The sequence below is a fragment of the Lissotriton helveticus genome, chromosome 10 (genome assembly GCF_964261635.1).
Source record: "Lissotriton helveticus chromosome 10, aLisHel1.1, whole genome shotgun sequence".
In the NCBI taxonomy this organism is placed as follows: Eukaryota; Metazoa; Chordata; class Amphibia; order Caudata; family Salamandridae; genus Lissotriton; species Lissotriton helveticus.
Window position 1 is genome coordinate 1,072,066,485 of NC_136071.1, and position 16,936 is coordinate 1,072,083,420.

The 16,936-nt window shown below is 46.8% G+C and overlaps 1 protein-coding gene across 1 annotated transcript in view; it reads left to right on the top strand.

Annotated features, from left to right (window-relative positions):
• VWDE (von Willebrand factor D and EGF domains) overlaps nt 1-16,936 on the top strand; it is a 402,281-nt gene that overhangs the window by 300,796 nt on the left and 84,549 nt on the right. The window contains exons 16-18 of the mRNA XM_078662843.1: nt 5,469-5,583; nt 6,241-6,491; nt 14,556-14,775. Of these exons, the coding sequence (XP_078518969.1) occupies nt 5,469-5,583; nt 6,241-6,491; nt 14,556-14,775 (586 nt within the window). The remainder of the gene's footprint in view (nt 1-5,468; nt 5,584-6,240; nt 6,492-14,555; nt 14,776-16,936) is intronic.

Sequence of the window (16,936 nt, forward strand, 5' to 3'; positions counted from 1 at the left end):
GTATGCTGAATATGCCTTTTTTCCACATAGAAAAGCAATGCCATGGAAAGACTCATTTAAGTGAACATGTTATTTACCTGTAAAAATCAATTTCTCAAAAATGACTTACTTGATCCCGAAGTTCTTGGTGTTGAAATTTATATAATACGTGTTATTTTAACAAATTGGTCTCGGATTCATTCTTGAGTGCGTGTCTCATTTATTGCCTGTGTCAGTACAACAAATGCTTAGCACTACCCTCTGATGAGCTTAAACTGCTCGCTGACACTATCACAAAAGTGAGCATTTGGGTTTGTTACTTGTGCCTCTGTAAACCAATACAGGTTGCCTGGACTCTCTGCACTGTGTACCTCGGTTGACGTGCAAGCCCAAAAAAGAGGAAAATAAGCATTCAGGAAAATCCAATAGGTTGCTAAAAACTTTCCTCTGCCATGAATGAGCCTAATTTTCAAACTTTGGCCCTCATGAAGAACCAGAAAGTGATAGTGTTAAGGAAGACCTCAACTGATATCAATAGGAAAGCATAATATCACCCTCCCAACTCAGAGAGTCTAGCCCCACCAGACACAAGTTTGCTCTGTATAAACCATATGCATGTATAAATATGAATACATAATAGTTCTGGGTACCAAAAATGGCCCCACTACATTCTCAAAAGAAGCTTGATGTTGCCATATTTTTTACAGTCAGCTAGGCAACATTCAAATATAACGAAAACAGAAGCCGATATCTCCGGGTGCAGTGTCACATACTCCAAAATGCTGTAGGCCTAGATTCTTCTTTAGTAGGGATACTGTCTAGATCTCCCGAGGGAGCAACAACACTGCTGAGGCGCGGCGCAACTTATATTTTAAAACTACGAGACTTTTTTACCTACCTTGCCTCCATCTTGCAGGGGCTGCGCACTGGACATCGCGCACCCCCTGACGCCTCCTGACTTCCCTGCCGGCCGCCGCCAGAGCGCCCCACGCTGCTCGTTCCCTCACCCTGTGACGGGCAGGTCACGAGGGCGGGGACGGGCGTGCCCACCATCTCAGGCTGCTCTGTGGTTGGCGGGGCTGCTCCTCTGTCCCTCCCCCCCTGGTAATCTATTTCAGCAGGGCGAGTTCAGGCCCTGATACTGTCTAGATCTCCCGAGGGAGCAACAACGCTGCTGAGGAGCGGCGCAACTTATCTTTTAAAACTACGAGACTTTTTTACCTACCTTGCCTCCATCTTGCAGGGGCTGCGCACTGGATATCGCGCACCCCCTGACGCCTCCTGACTTCCCTGCCGGCCGCCGCCAGAGCGCCCCACGCTGCTCGTTCCCTCACCCTGTGACGGGCAGGTCACGAGGGCGGGGACGGGCGTGCCCACCATCTCGGGCTGCTCTGTGGTTGGCGGGCTGCTCCTCTGTCCCTCCCCCCCTGGTAATCTATTTCAGCAGGGCGAGTTCAGGCCCTGATACTGTCTAGATCTCCCGAGGGAGCAACAACGCTGCTGAGGCGCGGCGCAACTTATCTTTTAAAACTACGAGACTTTTTTACCTACCTTGCCTCCATCTTGCAGGGGCTGCGCACTGGACATCGCGCACCCCCTGACGCCTCCTGACTTCCCTGCCGGCCGCCGCCAGAGCGCCCCACGCTGCTCGTTCCCTCACCCTGTGACGGGCAGGTCACGAGGGCGGGGACGGGCGTGCCCACCATCTCGGGCTGCTCTGTGGTTGGCGGGGCTGCTCCTCTGTCCATCCACCCCCTGTCACGCCCCTCTTAGACCCCTCCATGTGTCCCTATATTACAACTTCCCCTCATAGACGGCGCAGCGGGCGGGCGCAGCGGGCACGACGAAGGCGCGCCGAAGTTGCGCCTAAGTTAAGCCCGTCTGCGCCCGTCCGCGGCCGGCCGGGGCTAGGGGCGCGTTACTCTGCCCCGCTTATCACCTATTCCCCGGCCCAACTTCGCCGCCTCCAGGGACCCTGGCCCATTGCTACCTCTATTTGCTCTCGCATTTCCTCCCTTGGTCTATCCCTTGAGGTTCCCCCGCACATTCCCTTTCCTGTAGTTGGCCCTTCTTTCTCACCCCCATGTTCCACTCACTCTATACCCCTCAAACCTTTAACAGCTCTCTATCTTAACACTCGGTCTGCTGTTGCCCATACACACGAACTTTCGGTCCTGTTGGACCTTCATACCCCCGATCTTCTTTTTTTAACGGAGACCTGGTTCGGCGATGACTCCCTCCCCGCCCTACTGGCCACTCTACCGGCTACTTACTATGCCCTTCGGGCAGATCGCCCTTCCGGCAGAGCGGGGGGCGGCGTGGCAGTCATCGCACGCACCGATCTACCTTTTCAAATCCTGTCCTTGCCGGCCATTGCTACCACTGAATACCTGGTTATTCGTACCACCGCTACCTCTCCTCCTTTGACCTGCTTTCTCACCTACCGCCCTCCTCAATCTCCCTTACAGTTTCTTTCTGATTTTTTGGAAGTCCTGGCTACCATTACAGTTAACAATACCTCTATTCTACTCCTTGGTGATTTTAATTTTTGGCCCTCCGACCCAGCTGAATGTTCATCTTCAAAGGAATTTTCCGAAACCCTTCAATCCCTTAATTTCACTTCCTTTGTTCACTCCCCCACCCACATCAAAGGTCACATGCTTGACCAGATCTGGTCCCTGAATTGTCCCGTGGAATCTCTCTCTATTTTGCCCTGTACATGGTCCGATCACCACTTGATTTCATTCTCTCTGCCTATTCACCCCCCAGCCAAGCCCTCTCGTCCCAAGAACATCTGGGTCCGAGCTTGGGGTCGAGCCAACCTGGAAGAACTTTCTTCCCTTCTTACAACTTCCCTCCCTTCCCTGCAGGGTCTTTCTACCCTTTCCCAGGTCGCGGCTATAGATCAGTGGCTCTCCGCTGGTAGCGATTCTGTTGCCCCGCTCAAATGCATCACCTCTAAGCGCGACAAAGATGCCAATCGGTGGTTCAATGTTGAGCTAAAGGCCACCAAACTTACAGTACGCCGCGCGGAGCGGGCTTGGAGGAGAAGCTACTGCCCCATCTTACGACTGGAGTATACCAACATCCTTGCCCAGTATAAAAATAAGATCTTGGAGGCCAAAACCACCTACTTCTCCTCTAAAATCCTTGACGCTGCAAACCAGTCCAAGGAGATATTTATGATTGTTCAGAATCTGGCGCTCTCTGACAGAACAACCCTTAAGCCCGCCCCGTCCGAAGAACTCTGCCAATCCCTCAATAACTATTTTATCCATAAAATTATTACCATTAAAGACAACATCCCGCCCCCTTCTCCCTCCTTTGTCGATCCCCAACGCCCCCCTCCCAAGTGAGAACTCACTATTATCCCTCCCATATCTAAGGAAGCTTTCACTTCCCTAGTACCCTTGGTTAAATCTGGCTCTCCTCTGGACCCCTGTCCTGCCCATATCCTTTGTCAGATTTTTGTCACCTGCCCTGATCCCCCCCTTCATCTCCTCAACAGTTCCCTGGCTCAAGGTGTAGTTCCCAGCCCCTTGAAGTCTGCGGTTATTGTGCCTATTCTTAAAAAACCTGGGGCAGACCCTTCTGTCCCCGCCAATTTCCGCCCCATCTCCCTTTTGCCATTTTTGGCAAAGGTGCTCGAGCGCCATGTCACCTGCGCTCTGAGCTCCTTTGTGGAGATGCATGGAGCTCTTGCTCCCCGCCAGGCTGGTTTCCGCCCCGCACACTCCACGGAGTCCGTTGTCATCTCGGTCTTGGACAACCTCAGGGCGGGTATGGATACCAACCAACGCCAGGCTCTTGTGCTTCTCGATCTCTCAGCCGCCTTTGACACGGTGGATCATACCATCCTGCTCTCCCGTGTCGAGGCGGCGGGGATCGGGGGCACTGCTCTGGTTTGGTTATCCTCCTTCCTGAGTGACCGCACCCAGGCCGTTCGCCTGGGTGATTTTACAGCGGACGCCCGGAAAGTTCAGTGCGGGGTTCCCCAGGGTCCCTCCCTTTCCCCCCTCCTGTTTAATCTTTATGTTGCCCCCCTTATTTTTTCTCTTCAACAAATGGAGGTGGCCGTATTTAATTATGCGGATGACCTCCAGCTTGTTTTCAATCTGTCTTCTTCCCCCTCTTCTCTTCTTAACTTTCAATCTGTTATGCTCCATATCCGGGACTGGATGAGCCACAATCATTTGAAACTCAACCCCGATAAGACTGAGCTGGTGTTGACGGGTGGTTCATCCAGCCCCTGGTCTTCTCTTTTCTGGCCCCCTGCATTGGGCCCCGCCCCTGTTCCTACTACCTCTGTTAAAACTCTGGGTATAAAACGTAATTCTCAACTCACTCTTCATTCTCAGGTTAGCTCCGTGGTATCTTCTTCTTTCCTTTCATTGCGCACTATTCGCAGGGTGTCCCGTTTTTTTACTTTCTCTGCTCTCAAACTCATCATTTTGGCCATGGTGGTGTCCCGCCTGGATTACGGCAACGCCCTATATGCAGGTATTCCTGCATATAGTCTTCGGCGTTTGCAGCAGATACAAAACCAGGCGGCACGCCTGGTCTTTAACCTTCCGAAATTTCACCATTCTTCCCCCCTCCTGAAAACTCTACACTGGCTTCCTGTGCGAGCTCGGGTCCAATTTAAACTCGCCTCCATTACTTTTCTGGCTCGACAGAGCTTGGCACCAGCATTTATCTCTTCTGAGATCACCCCCTACGTTCCCACCAGGGAACTACGTTCTTCCTCTCAGTCCCTCCTCACCATCCCTCGCTATCGGAGAAAGAAGTGGGGAGGTTCCAAATTTGCAACCCTTGCCCCGACTCTGTGGAATTCTCTCCCCCTTGAACTTCGCTCCCTCACTCTGTACTCAGAATTTCGCAAGCACCTCAAAGCTCACTTGTTCACCAAGGCCTTTGACTAAACATTCATTAGCTTCCCTTGCTTCCTAGCCCCGGATCTTTTCAGTTGTAGCGCCAAGAAACCGCTGGTGTATGTGCGCTGTATAAGTAATTTTAAACTCAAACTCAAACTAAAGAGTGACTAAAGCGTGTTTCTGTTCTTTGTTGTCAAGCGCATGTATTGATGAACCTGGATGATGCTAATTGCAGCTTTGTTTATACAACTTCGACAATATAGGTATAGTTATAAGAAAAGATACGTTGCCAGAGCAACCACGGAAGCCACACAGATTTCTTATCAATGGAGAACTATTTGTCCATGTTGCAACCAGGCTCATAACATTAGGAAACCAGTATCTAGTTAGTGCTGTGGGGTAGCACTAATCAGATGTATGGAAATACAGTGGCAAATCTCACGTAGGAACCATTTCCGCCTTTGGTTTCATTGGAAGCTTTTTAATTCAAATCTATCGATTTCCATCTATGCCTAGTTATGAACATTTAATCAATGGTCAATATTCTCTAATAGTGTTCTGCTGCTGAAATTCAGATTCTCATGTTATTGGCAAATGTTGTTTCTAACCATACAGGAGAAAACATGCAACATTGAAGGACTCTGCTATGGAGATGGAGATCCAAATCCCAGTAGCCCTTGCTTACGTTGCAGACCTGACATATCAAAGTTAACATGGTCAATCTCTCAGAGTAAGTGAGGCTTTGCATAACTTTTCATTGTATTTTGGAACTTGGGGTGAAAGAAATTTGCGTAATTTGCATTTGGGGAATTACATGAATGTTTTGGTAAAAATACGCAGATTTACATAAAATTATGTGAAATAACAAACTGGCATTCAGCAGTATATTTAAGTGTGAAATGCGTCTTCACACCCCTTTTTGATGCACGGCAGCCGCTCATGCTGTGGTTGTTGATGTTGTTCCCATGTGATCATGCTACATTTTTGCTGTGAACATTGTTTAATTATGCAACATAACATAATAGTCCAATTTCAGGAACTTTGCAAGAACTAACATAATTCAAGATTACATGGCCGAAGTGCAAATTTGGCCTAGGGCTATTAAGATGATTTGAGCAATACAATTTTAGAAATGACAAGGAGACCATTAATATGTCCATTTTGTTCTGATAATAACTAAACAGGTTCTAGTGGCGATATGAATACCTACTGAAATATTGTCAGCTGCATTGCTTCAAAGTTCGTAACAAATCCCATTTACACCCTAATTAACGATTCACAGGAAATCTAAATATATTATCCTTTTTCAATATTCATGATATATTTTTCTGTGTCCTGTATTTGTTTTGTAAAACACCTGCTCACAGAAAAGTATTATTTATTTCAGGCAATGCAGGTCCTGTCTTTCAAAAAATGCAGCACAAGCTCAAGACATTTTATGGGGAAAACTTTGTGTACCAGTTCATGGCGTCTGATCCCGAAGGTTCTGCCATCTTGTTCACCTTGGATAAAGGACCTGAAGGCGCCAGCCTATCGCCTGCTGGACTTCTCATTTGGAAAGCAACGTCGAAGGAGACACAAACATTTGAATTTTCTATAAGAGATGACTGCAATGCTGAGACTAGAGTATCAGTAGAGGTAATGGAAGTTAAATGTAGTGATTAATCCAGGCCAACCATCTTAGAATAATGTTTCTTTAAGCGTTTTCTAAGATGTCCAATCTTGTGTCCATGTTTATTTGCATGCAAGGGTGGGTATATTGTAATTTTGTTTTTAAAACATCAAAAAAATCATTCCCAAATTTTCACTCATGCTTGCATATGCATGCTCATGCATGGCAGTCACATTGTATTTTTTTTCTAATATTTGATTGCATTTTACCCACACGTCAGAGCGATCAAAGCATTATTACATCATTTTTGGCAGATAATTATACAAACATTATCACATTCAATTCCCCAATTGAAAAGACACATAGAGGGATTAAAACACGAGAAATGAAAAAGGGAGAGGGAGGGAAAAAAGAATCAGTGAAGACTAGAAAAAGTGCAACAATGATATGCAAAAAGTACTTTAACTCAGTTGAGTTCATGTAATAGCAGGGAGGTATAGCACATAATAATACTACATTCAATAAAGCTGCAACCAAATCCTCTCCACCTTTTTTAGGGCTCGGACTCCTCCCCACTGTAAGTGGGGGAGGAGTTTCGAGATCCTAATGTTAATGAAGAAAAAAAAGAAGTATCTCCTAGGGCCTTGGCGAGAGGAATTCCACACATTCCTTAGGGTTTTCTGTCATCTGGCCAGTGATTCGTCTTCCTTGTGTTTTCGTTTTAATAGGCTTGAAGTGATAGGGTAAATGTAGTTTTGTTCCGCCATTTTGGGCATATTTCGTTCGTGCTCGCGCAAAGAAGTACATAAATTATAATTAGGAGCTGTCAGGGTGCCTCCGTTAGTGAATCCAGATGGCCGGGCGCGTTCACAATTCTGCAGCGCTCAGCGCGCAGCTTCCTTGTTTTGTTAGGCACGGTGAGATTAAGTGATTTGTCCAGAATCACGGATGTTGAGCGTCGTTGCCGAGACACGAACCCCGTTCTCCAGGTTCGAGGGCGACCGCTCTAGCCGTAAGCCTACATCCTTGCGCTTTCATCCTTTTGGGATCGGAAAATGTATTACCAATTTATTGACACCGCTTTGGAGCAACAGAGCACGGTACAGAGCGCTAAAAAGAATGTGTTGCAATAAAGTTAAACGTACATATATATTTTTAATACAATACATTTTTTACAGGTACGCAACAATGCACTGCAAGGTTCACGCCTCATAAAGATGTTTGTGTATTTCGAATAAAGCGCCTTTTGTTTTTTTCACCATTTCTTCGGCTTCCCCCGCTCGAAGCGCACTCGGGAATGTGAAAAAGTGTTCCTGAGACTCTGGCACTCGAGCGGGCTCCAAGCCGGAATCACACAGTGTCAAATATGACATCATTTTTTATTGCTCAGTCCTGCGGCACGTGAGCTGTGTGCGCGAGAAACCTCATTCCAGCCCACGGACACACGAAAAGTAGTTGTAAGAGCTGCGGCCATCATTAGCGGACACTTGGACCCTTTCTCTAAGAACAGAAAGTAGCCGTGAGAGGAGCGCCGGCAATTACTTCAGAGGAAGAGTTTGGAGCCGAGAACAAGACTTTCACTAACTCCTTGGATGGCGACAGAAGGGTTTCATACACTAGACACACATATGTCTGGAGGTGTCACAGTCCATACGTGGAGATGGACACTTCGCTGTTCTTCATTCGCAAAGATTAAAAGAAATACGAACTTGGCTGCGACATGAATGGCGGAAACGGTCGGGTGAACACAGTTCGTAAGAGATCCGTCCCGTGAAGTGCACCAAACGCGTTCTGGAGAAACCCTGTCCTGAGCCACTCAACAGCGGCGTGGGGATTCGATTCGTTTAAAAGAATATTTGTCCGACGTGATTTTTCCTTCGGCTTCTGTGCACAGCATATAATACCATCTTAATTCAATGTATTTAGTTGTGACTGTGTAGTTCATTGTTTGTGGACGATAGTGAAGTTGAAATATCTAGAAAAGAGAATTTTGTACATATATAAATATAATAGTGGTGGACTGTATGGAGTATGATCGGACGCCTGAAACTGCAGCTGGTGTGTGAGTGCCGGCTCTTGTGACACTGTGTCTGTCTCCTGTCGGCTCCTCCTCACACGGTGCTGTGGCTCTCGTGACTCTGTGTCTGGCTCCTGCCTGCTCCTCACACAGTGCTGTGGCTCTCCTGACACTGTGTCTGTTTCCTGCCGGCTCCTCACACGGTGCTGTGGCTATCGTGACACGGTGTCTGTCTCCTGCCTGCTCCTCACACGGTGCTGTAGCTCTCGTGACACTGTCTGTCTCCTACTGGCTCCTCACACGGTGCTGTGACTCTGTGTCTGCCTCCTACTGGCTCCTCACACGGTGCTGTAGCTCTCGTGACACTGTGTCTGTCTCCTGCCTGCTCCTCACACGGTGCTGTGGCTCTCCTGACTCTGTGGTCTGTCTCCTGCCGGTTCCTCACACGGTGCTGTGACTCTGTGTCTGTCTCTCACTGGCTCCTCACACGGTGCAGTGACTCTCGTGATTCTGTGTCTGTTTCCTGCCTGCTCCTCACACGGCGCTGTGGCTCTCCTGACACTGAGTCTGTCTCCTGCCGGCTCCTCACACGGTGCTGTGGCTTTCGTAATTCTGTGACCGTTTCCTGCCTGCTCCTCACACGGCGCTGTGGCTCTCGTGACACTGAGTCTGTCTCCTGCCGGCTCCTCACACGGTCACACGATGCTATGGCTCTCTGACACTGTTTCCGTCTCCTGCCGGCTCCTCACACGGTGCTATGGCCCGGAATACCAGGAGGACCCCCCCCCCAGGCCGGAGTGGCGGTGCGGAGTGGCGGTGCGGAGTGGTGGTGCAGAGTGGTGGTGCAGAGTGGCGGTGCAGAGTGGCGGTGCAGAGTGGCGGTGCAGAGTGGCGGTGCAGAGTGGCGGTGCAGAGTGGCGGTGCAGAGTGGCGGTGCAGAGTGGCGGTGCAGAGTGGCGGTGCAGAGTGGCGGTGCAGAGTGGCGGTGCAGAGTGGCGGTGCAGAGTGGCGGTGCAGAGTGGCGGTGCAGAGTGGCGGTGCAGAGTGGCGGTGCAGAGTGGCGGTGCAGAGTGGCGGTGCAGAGTGGCGGTGCAGAGTGGCGGTGCAGAGTGGCGGTGCAGAGTGGCGGTGCAGAGTGGCGGTGCAGAGTGGCGGTGCAGAGTGGCGGTGCAGAGTGGGGGTGCAGAGTGGGGGTGCAGAGTGACAGTGAGTGCAGAGTGACAGCAGAGTGACAGTGACAGCAGAGTGACAGCAGAGTGACAGTGACAGCAGAGTGACAGCAGAGTGACAGTGAGTGCAGAGTGACAGTGACAGCAGAGTGACAGTGAGTGCAGAGTGACAGCAGAGTGACAGTGAGTGCAGAGTGACAGTGAGTGCAGAGTGACAGCAGAGTGACAGTGAGTGCAGAGTGACAGTGAGTGCAGAGTGACAGTGAGTGCAGAGTGACAGTGAGTGCAGAGTGACAGTGAGTGCAGAGTGACAGTGAGTGCAGAGTGACAGTGAGTGCAGAGTGACAGTAGAGTGCAGAGTGACTGTAGAGTGCAGAGTGACTGTAGAGTGCAGAGTGACTGTAGAGTGCAGAGTGACTGTAGAGTGCAGAGTGACTGTAGAGTGCAGAGTGACTGTAGAGTGCAGAGTGACTGTAGAGTGCAGAGTGACTGTAGAGTGCAGAGTGACTGCAGAGTGACTGCAGAGTGCAGAGTGCAGAGTGCAGAGTGCAGAGTGACAGTGAGTGCAGAGTGACAGTGAGTGCAGAGTGACAGTGAGTGCAGAGTGACTGCAGAGTGACAGCAGAGTGCAGAGTGCAGAGTGCAGAGTGCAGAGTGCAGAGTGCAGAGTGCAGAGTGACAGTGAGTGCAGAGTGACAGTGAGTGCAGAGTGACAGTGAGTGCAGAGTGACAGTGAGTGCAGAGTGACAGTGAGTGCAGAGTGACAGTGAGTGCAGAGTGACAGTGAGTGCAGAGTGACAGTGAGTGCAGAGTGACAGTGAGTGCAGAGTGACAGTGAGTGCAGAGTGACAGTGAGTGCAGAGTGACAGTGAGTGCAGAGTGACTGTAGAGTGCAGAGTGACTGTAGAGTGCAGAGTGACTGTAGAGTGCAGAGTGACTGTAGAGTGCAGAGTGACTGTAGAGTGCAGAGTGACTGTAGAGTGCAGAGTGACTGTAGAGTGCAGAGTGACTGTAGAGTGCAGAGTGACTGTAGAGTGCAGAGTGACTGTAGAGTGCAGAGTGACTGTAGAGTGCAGAGTGACTGTAGAGTGCAGAGTGACTGTAGAGTGCAGAGTGACTGTAGAGTGCAGAGTGACTGTAGAGTGCAGAGTGACTGTAGAGTGCAGAGTGACTGCAGAGTGACAGCAGAGTGCAGAGTGCAGAGTGCAGAGAGTGCAGAGTGACAGTGAGTGCAGAGTGACAGTGAGTGCAGAGTGACAGTGAGTGCAGAGTGACAGTGAGTGCAGAGTGACAGTGAGTGCAGAGTGACAGTGAGTGCAGAGTGACAGTGAGTGCAGAGTGACAGTGAGTGCAGAGTGACAGTGAGTGCAGAGTGACAGTGAGTGCAGAGTGACAGTGAGTGCAGAGTGACAGTGAGTGCAGAGTGACAGTGAGTGCAGAGTGACAGTGAGTGCAGAGTGACAGTGAGTGCAGAGTGACAGTGAGTGCAGAGTGACAGTGAGTGCAGAGTGACAGTGAGTGCAGAGTGACAGTGAGTGCAGAGTGACTGCGGAGACAGTGTGTCAGGGTGCACATTGTGTGAGTGTGCAGAATGAGTGTGCAGGGTAAACAGTGTGTGACTATGCAGGGTGACATTGGGAGTGTGCGGGTGAGCAGTGTGTGAATGTTACGGGGCAGTGTGTGAGTGTGCAGAAAACACCACACACACATACACCACACACACATAACGCACACACAAACCACACACCTCAGTCTCTCAACACCACACACTTGTCACCACTCAACACAACACACTCACCACCACACTCACTCCCCAGGCTCACCCCCACAGACTCACCACCACACACTCACCAGCACACAGAAAACAACACACACAACAACACACCCCCAGCCGTCAATTAATGCTTTCACCATGCACAAACACCAACAACCATCATCCATCTGTGCACGCTTTTACCAAGCACACACCCACCAGCCGTCAGTGCACCCTTCCACCAGGCACACACACCTCCAGCCGGCAGTGCACTTTTCCACCAAGCAATCGCAGTATGGTACACTTTACTTTTAAACATATTCATATAAAGCACAGCATGCCACCATTGGTAAAATTACAATTCAACAAACATACTTCCACTACACACCACATGCAGACACTCCATAACACATGGCAAAAAGACATTGGCATTTACAATGCCATTAGCTCAAACTCAAATAAATCCGAGCCCGATTGCATTTCTAATGCTTGTTTTTTTCTGCTCTGAGCCCTCGTTCCTGGGCGACTGAAATTTCGCATTCATAAATCTGTCGGAACATGGCCCAGAGTTCCAATACTCTGAGTGGTGCTGAGTCTACCCAAGCTTTAGCAATACATAAGCCTGCATTTACAATGATAATTGAGATTAGAGACCTGAGATTGGAGTCCCCTTCGGGATTTCAAGTCGATTAGTATTTCTTTACAATTTAAGCAGAATTCCAGCCCCAACTGTGCGGATATTAATTGAAATAGGCTATCCCAGAACTCATTTAGCCCCGGATACTCAACAAACATATATTAGCTGCAAACAGATGACACTTGGGACAATATGACTGTGATGAGTTACTGAATGAAGCCCACTTAGAAATGCACTCAGGTGTATGATAAATATAAACACTGTCTAAAATTGCTGTAGTTTGAGGCTCACAGAGGTAAGTGACCGATCTATTGTTTCTAAAGCCTCTTGTATTTCAGTAAGTTACTATAGTTGCTAACAGCTGACTCCGCCTTAATGCTATTTGTGCGCTGTCATAAACGACATGACATATAATCCTGATATATTGTACTTATGTTGCACTGGTCTGACTCCCTTAAAGTTTAACACAGAGACACAATGGTTGTAGAAATCTCTTGCTCCTTATTGTACTCACATTTATGAAGGAGATAGTCCCTAACCTGAAGATATATATTTTTAAAAACCACTGTTGATGCCCAAAGTGAAGTAAAAGCCCTAAGCCTCTGCGTATCATATAACTGGCCGAAATTATGTTAACCCATATTCCCTCAAGCTTGCCCCACACTATCGTGGAATATGTTAGGGAGTGATGGATTCCCCCACAGTGGAGAGAGAGAATGAACATTTGGTAGTGAAAACTTTATGCAGATTTCCCGCCAAACCCGAACCACATCCCATGTCACCTTATCACCATACTTCATTATTCGTTTAACATTTCATGTAGGTGGGTGCTAATTTTGAAAAATAAGAAATACATTATTGGCAAGGATGTTGGACAAATGCAGGGGATTGAGCAGCCCTCTGCAGTGTGCTGCTGTTTGGCCCTCGTATACAATATTTTTAATTGTCTTAGGGCAGGACAGAGGAGAAGGGGAACAAAGAATGAGACGGGAAGTGAGTGGCCTTTTAACTATGCAAATCTGCATTGCCCTTGCAATAGCCACCTATAGAAACAGTAACAGAAAAAACACAATGGAGCTGGGAATGGACGTGGTAGGAGAACAGTGGAGAAGTGGGAAGCAACCAGAAGAGAGCAGATGGGAGAGAGAGCAAGGAATGTAGCTGTGCACTTCCCAGGAGTACTAAAATACTCATTATGTCACCAATAGAACGATTCAATCAAAATGACAGTACAGAAGCTATGATACATTCACAGGAAAATACAATAATATAGAGGAAAGTCATCGAAACTGAAGTTTACAAGACAACCATCCGATCATGAGCAAAGTGCTGACCTAAAGCCTCTCTATACATTGGATGTGAGTCAGGAAGTCTTCGGAAACAACCAGGTGAAGCAGTATGCCAGCTACACCTACAAATGTCAAAGCTGCTTAGAGAGGAAGTAGTGGTGGAACACGAGCTGGAATAGGCAATAACTGAAAAAGCAAAGATCAACACACAAATGAAGAGCGGATGTCCAATTTTTATGTAGTGCAGTGGACTTAAATGTCAAGTCCAAAGGTTTCCTGCAAGAGAGTTTTTATTTGTTCTTACATTACTATAAACACCTCCAGAGTAGTTCCCCTCTAAATCCATGCGATGCATAATTATAGTTAAGTTTGAGCCACAGAATGATTTCAAAAGTGAAACGTCTCTAATTTCAGCTCTGTGTTTGGCATACAATATAAGTTAAGTGTGTGGCATATGAGTGTTTTCTATTAAAAAAAGAAACAATATAATAATATGGGAGTTGCACATGACCTACATTTGCAAGAAGATTCAGAGTCTGGTATTTAAGAAATCATTTGTGTGTGTGTGATCTAGAGACATGGATAAAACCATGGGCCTAATTTAAAGTTTTCCAGATGAAAATGTTGTTTGCCTTTGTGAGAGATCACGCACTCCTTGTAAGGCGGTGGAGAAGCATTCACCGCATTTAACGTTCTCTGGCAAAGGACAGGAGGTTTGTCAGTCAATGTTACACAATATCCTATTGAATAAGCCATTTGAATTACCACATTTATCAGTTTCCCTAACACAGAGTGACCTTTTCCAAGCATGCTTTGAACACTACCTACCTTGTTGTTAAAGACTGCTACCCTTTCAATGGCAGGGGTTGTGCCAGACCAGACACTCAAATTGTGTTATCAAATTGCCAGGTGTGTTGGCAGAGTTAAGTTCATGCTTGGCGGAGTAGATTGTACAGTTAGAGGAACTTTTATTTGGTGGATATCCACATTTGCCAAGCTCATCAGTCAACTGTTATGCTGTTTGACCAAAGCTTAACAGTACATTTTCTATTTTTTGCTGTCATGTAAACATTACCTATGTCTTAATTATTGCTAGACTCTATTGAATTTATGCTTCAAAATATCGAACAAGAACTTTTGGTGTAAAATTAAAGCACTAAAGTAGTGTCATTAATTACCATATTGAGTACTACATTGGATAGGGATGTATTCTTTTGTCTTCCAGGTCAGTGTTAAGAGCTGCAGCTGCTTGAACGGTGGATCTTGTGTAACAAACATTAACTTCCCTCCCGGTAGAGGAGAATACCTATGTTCATGTTTGCCGGGGTATGAGGGTGAACATTGTCAAGCGAACATTGATGACTGCAAGTCCAGCCCTTGTGGCCTTAGCAGGTGCATCGATGAAATAAATAACTACAGCTGTGAATGTATTCAAGGGCTCAAAGGTAAGTCAAGATTTTTTTGTGTAGTGAATGCAGTTCACTTACAAATGACCATATTAACATTAACAAAGAAAGATACATATTCCATTTATGAATATTGAAACCGGTTCATGTAATTCTCATACACCTGACTAATTATTATGACAAGGAAAGCTATACTTAATTTTCTCCTCTTTTCAAACATTCACTTAAAAATCTGCAATGCCATTAACATGGGATGGCACACTGTATTTGGAGAGCTTTCTGTCAGATGTTCTATGAGTATCCGCCTTTGACCTTTGAATTGCCAATGTGTCCTCTATCTAAAAACCTAATTTACAATGCAGAAAAGAGCTTATGGATTCCACTTTAAACACGTATGCTATCATTAAGCATTCACCTTCTCTATATTTGTAGAAACCGCCTGGCTGCATTGCCGGTATGAATTCACTATTGAAATGAATCAGTGTGTATGGGGATGCAAAAGTAATTGGCCCCATGCGCTTAGTCAGTGAGTCCCATGCTAAGATGCTTATTAGTGGGTCTTTAGTCCTTATGCAGCCACATTACATTTACGACCCATAGGGATCTGACAACAGTGGCATGGGCCATCATTACTCCAGGTATCTCTGTTTTTGATTGTGACCATTCCACTGCAATGCAGAGTTGCACCACCACATAGCACATATGGAAATCAGGTGCGACTAGTCCCCTCTTCGGTCTGGGCTGCTGCAACAGCCTTAGATGTAATCTTCTTTGGCAGCTGTTCCATTTGATCATATGGTCATGGAGATTGTTAGCTGCAGCAGCTCTTTCAAAAACACAAACGTATTATGTACTATTTCAGGGAGAGCCTGGAAAAGGTATAACAGTTTTAGCAAACTATTCATTTTGATTGAGTTGATTCTCTGCACCTATGACATAAACAATAGTGCCCATATATTTGTATTTCTAGATGGCTTCCAACTGAGAGGGTAGTTTACCGTATAAAGATTCACTACCAGTGGAGTTATTTTAATGCTCAAGTATTTATTATGAGATGTTGACCCTTTGAAAGGGTATCTTTCTCTAAGTTCCAATTCTACCTCCAGGACAAGGGACTTGTTAGGGACTTGTGACTGGTGCATATTCGTGTTATAGCCACCTCTCCTTCTAAATCTTGCATGGGTCTAATGACTTTGAACAAAGAAAAGGGATGAGACTGCCTAAAGACATGGATGTCTTCGGCAGTGCAGAAGGCTGTTCTATTTCCTTATAGACAGTGCATTTACAATCTAGATGTGGTAATAGTGACTGTGCCAAGTCAGCTGCTCTATGGTTGGGGCAAATACTCGCTGTGACAATGGGAACTCCTGTTGTGTCCCCCTGTGTAATCAAAAGGGCATTCGATTCATCAAGATCCTTGAGTTAGGTAAGCTATGGTTTACCATCACAATGGAAATATTACTGGGTCTGCATCATAGACATTCGAGGAATGCTAACAAAATTCCAGTCAATTCAATCTACTCAGTGAATATCTGGCTCGGGCTGTCTTCATGCTTATTATTTCTACTAGGTGCATTGTAGCCAGCCTACCCACTATAAAGCAATACTAATCGACATGAATCAGCTGTGGCCAGATCTCAAGTCTGGTGACCAAGATCTTGGCAAACAGTTTGACATCCGCGTTTGGGATGGGTATTGCTATGCAAGTAGACCACAGATGTGAATATTAGCCAAGCTTTGGGATCACAGATATTTTGGCTTACTTCACAGAAGGAGCAATATTCCTTGCCTCGGTGAAATGGTCAAATAACCTAGGCACACTAGAGGCATCTCGTACAATAAATGTCTTGTAAACAAGAAGTCCCTTTAAATTCATACAGCCCCTTGGTATTGTGGTGTTTGAACACTTTGATTGCCCATTGACCTCTGCTTTACATACAGGGCTGTCTAATTCTTCTCCTTGTTGTGGTGTGAGAGAAAGTAGTTATGATGCCACGGCATAGTGGCCTTGTTTAGTGAATGAGTGTCCATCTGCAGAATATAGGAAGATGTAGTATTTCTGAAATTCCTCTAGTTTTTCCTGTTATGAGTGCAGGAGTGTTCACCTCTCCCAACAAGGTAATTTGTTTTGCGTAATCCCTCACTCTTGTCCCTCCATAGGCATGCTAAGACCATATCCCTTTTTCTTTTTTTTGAAGTG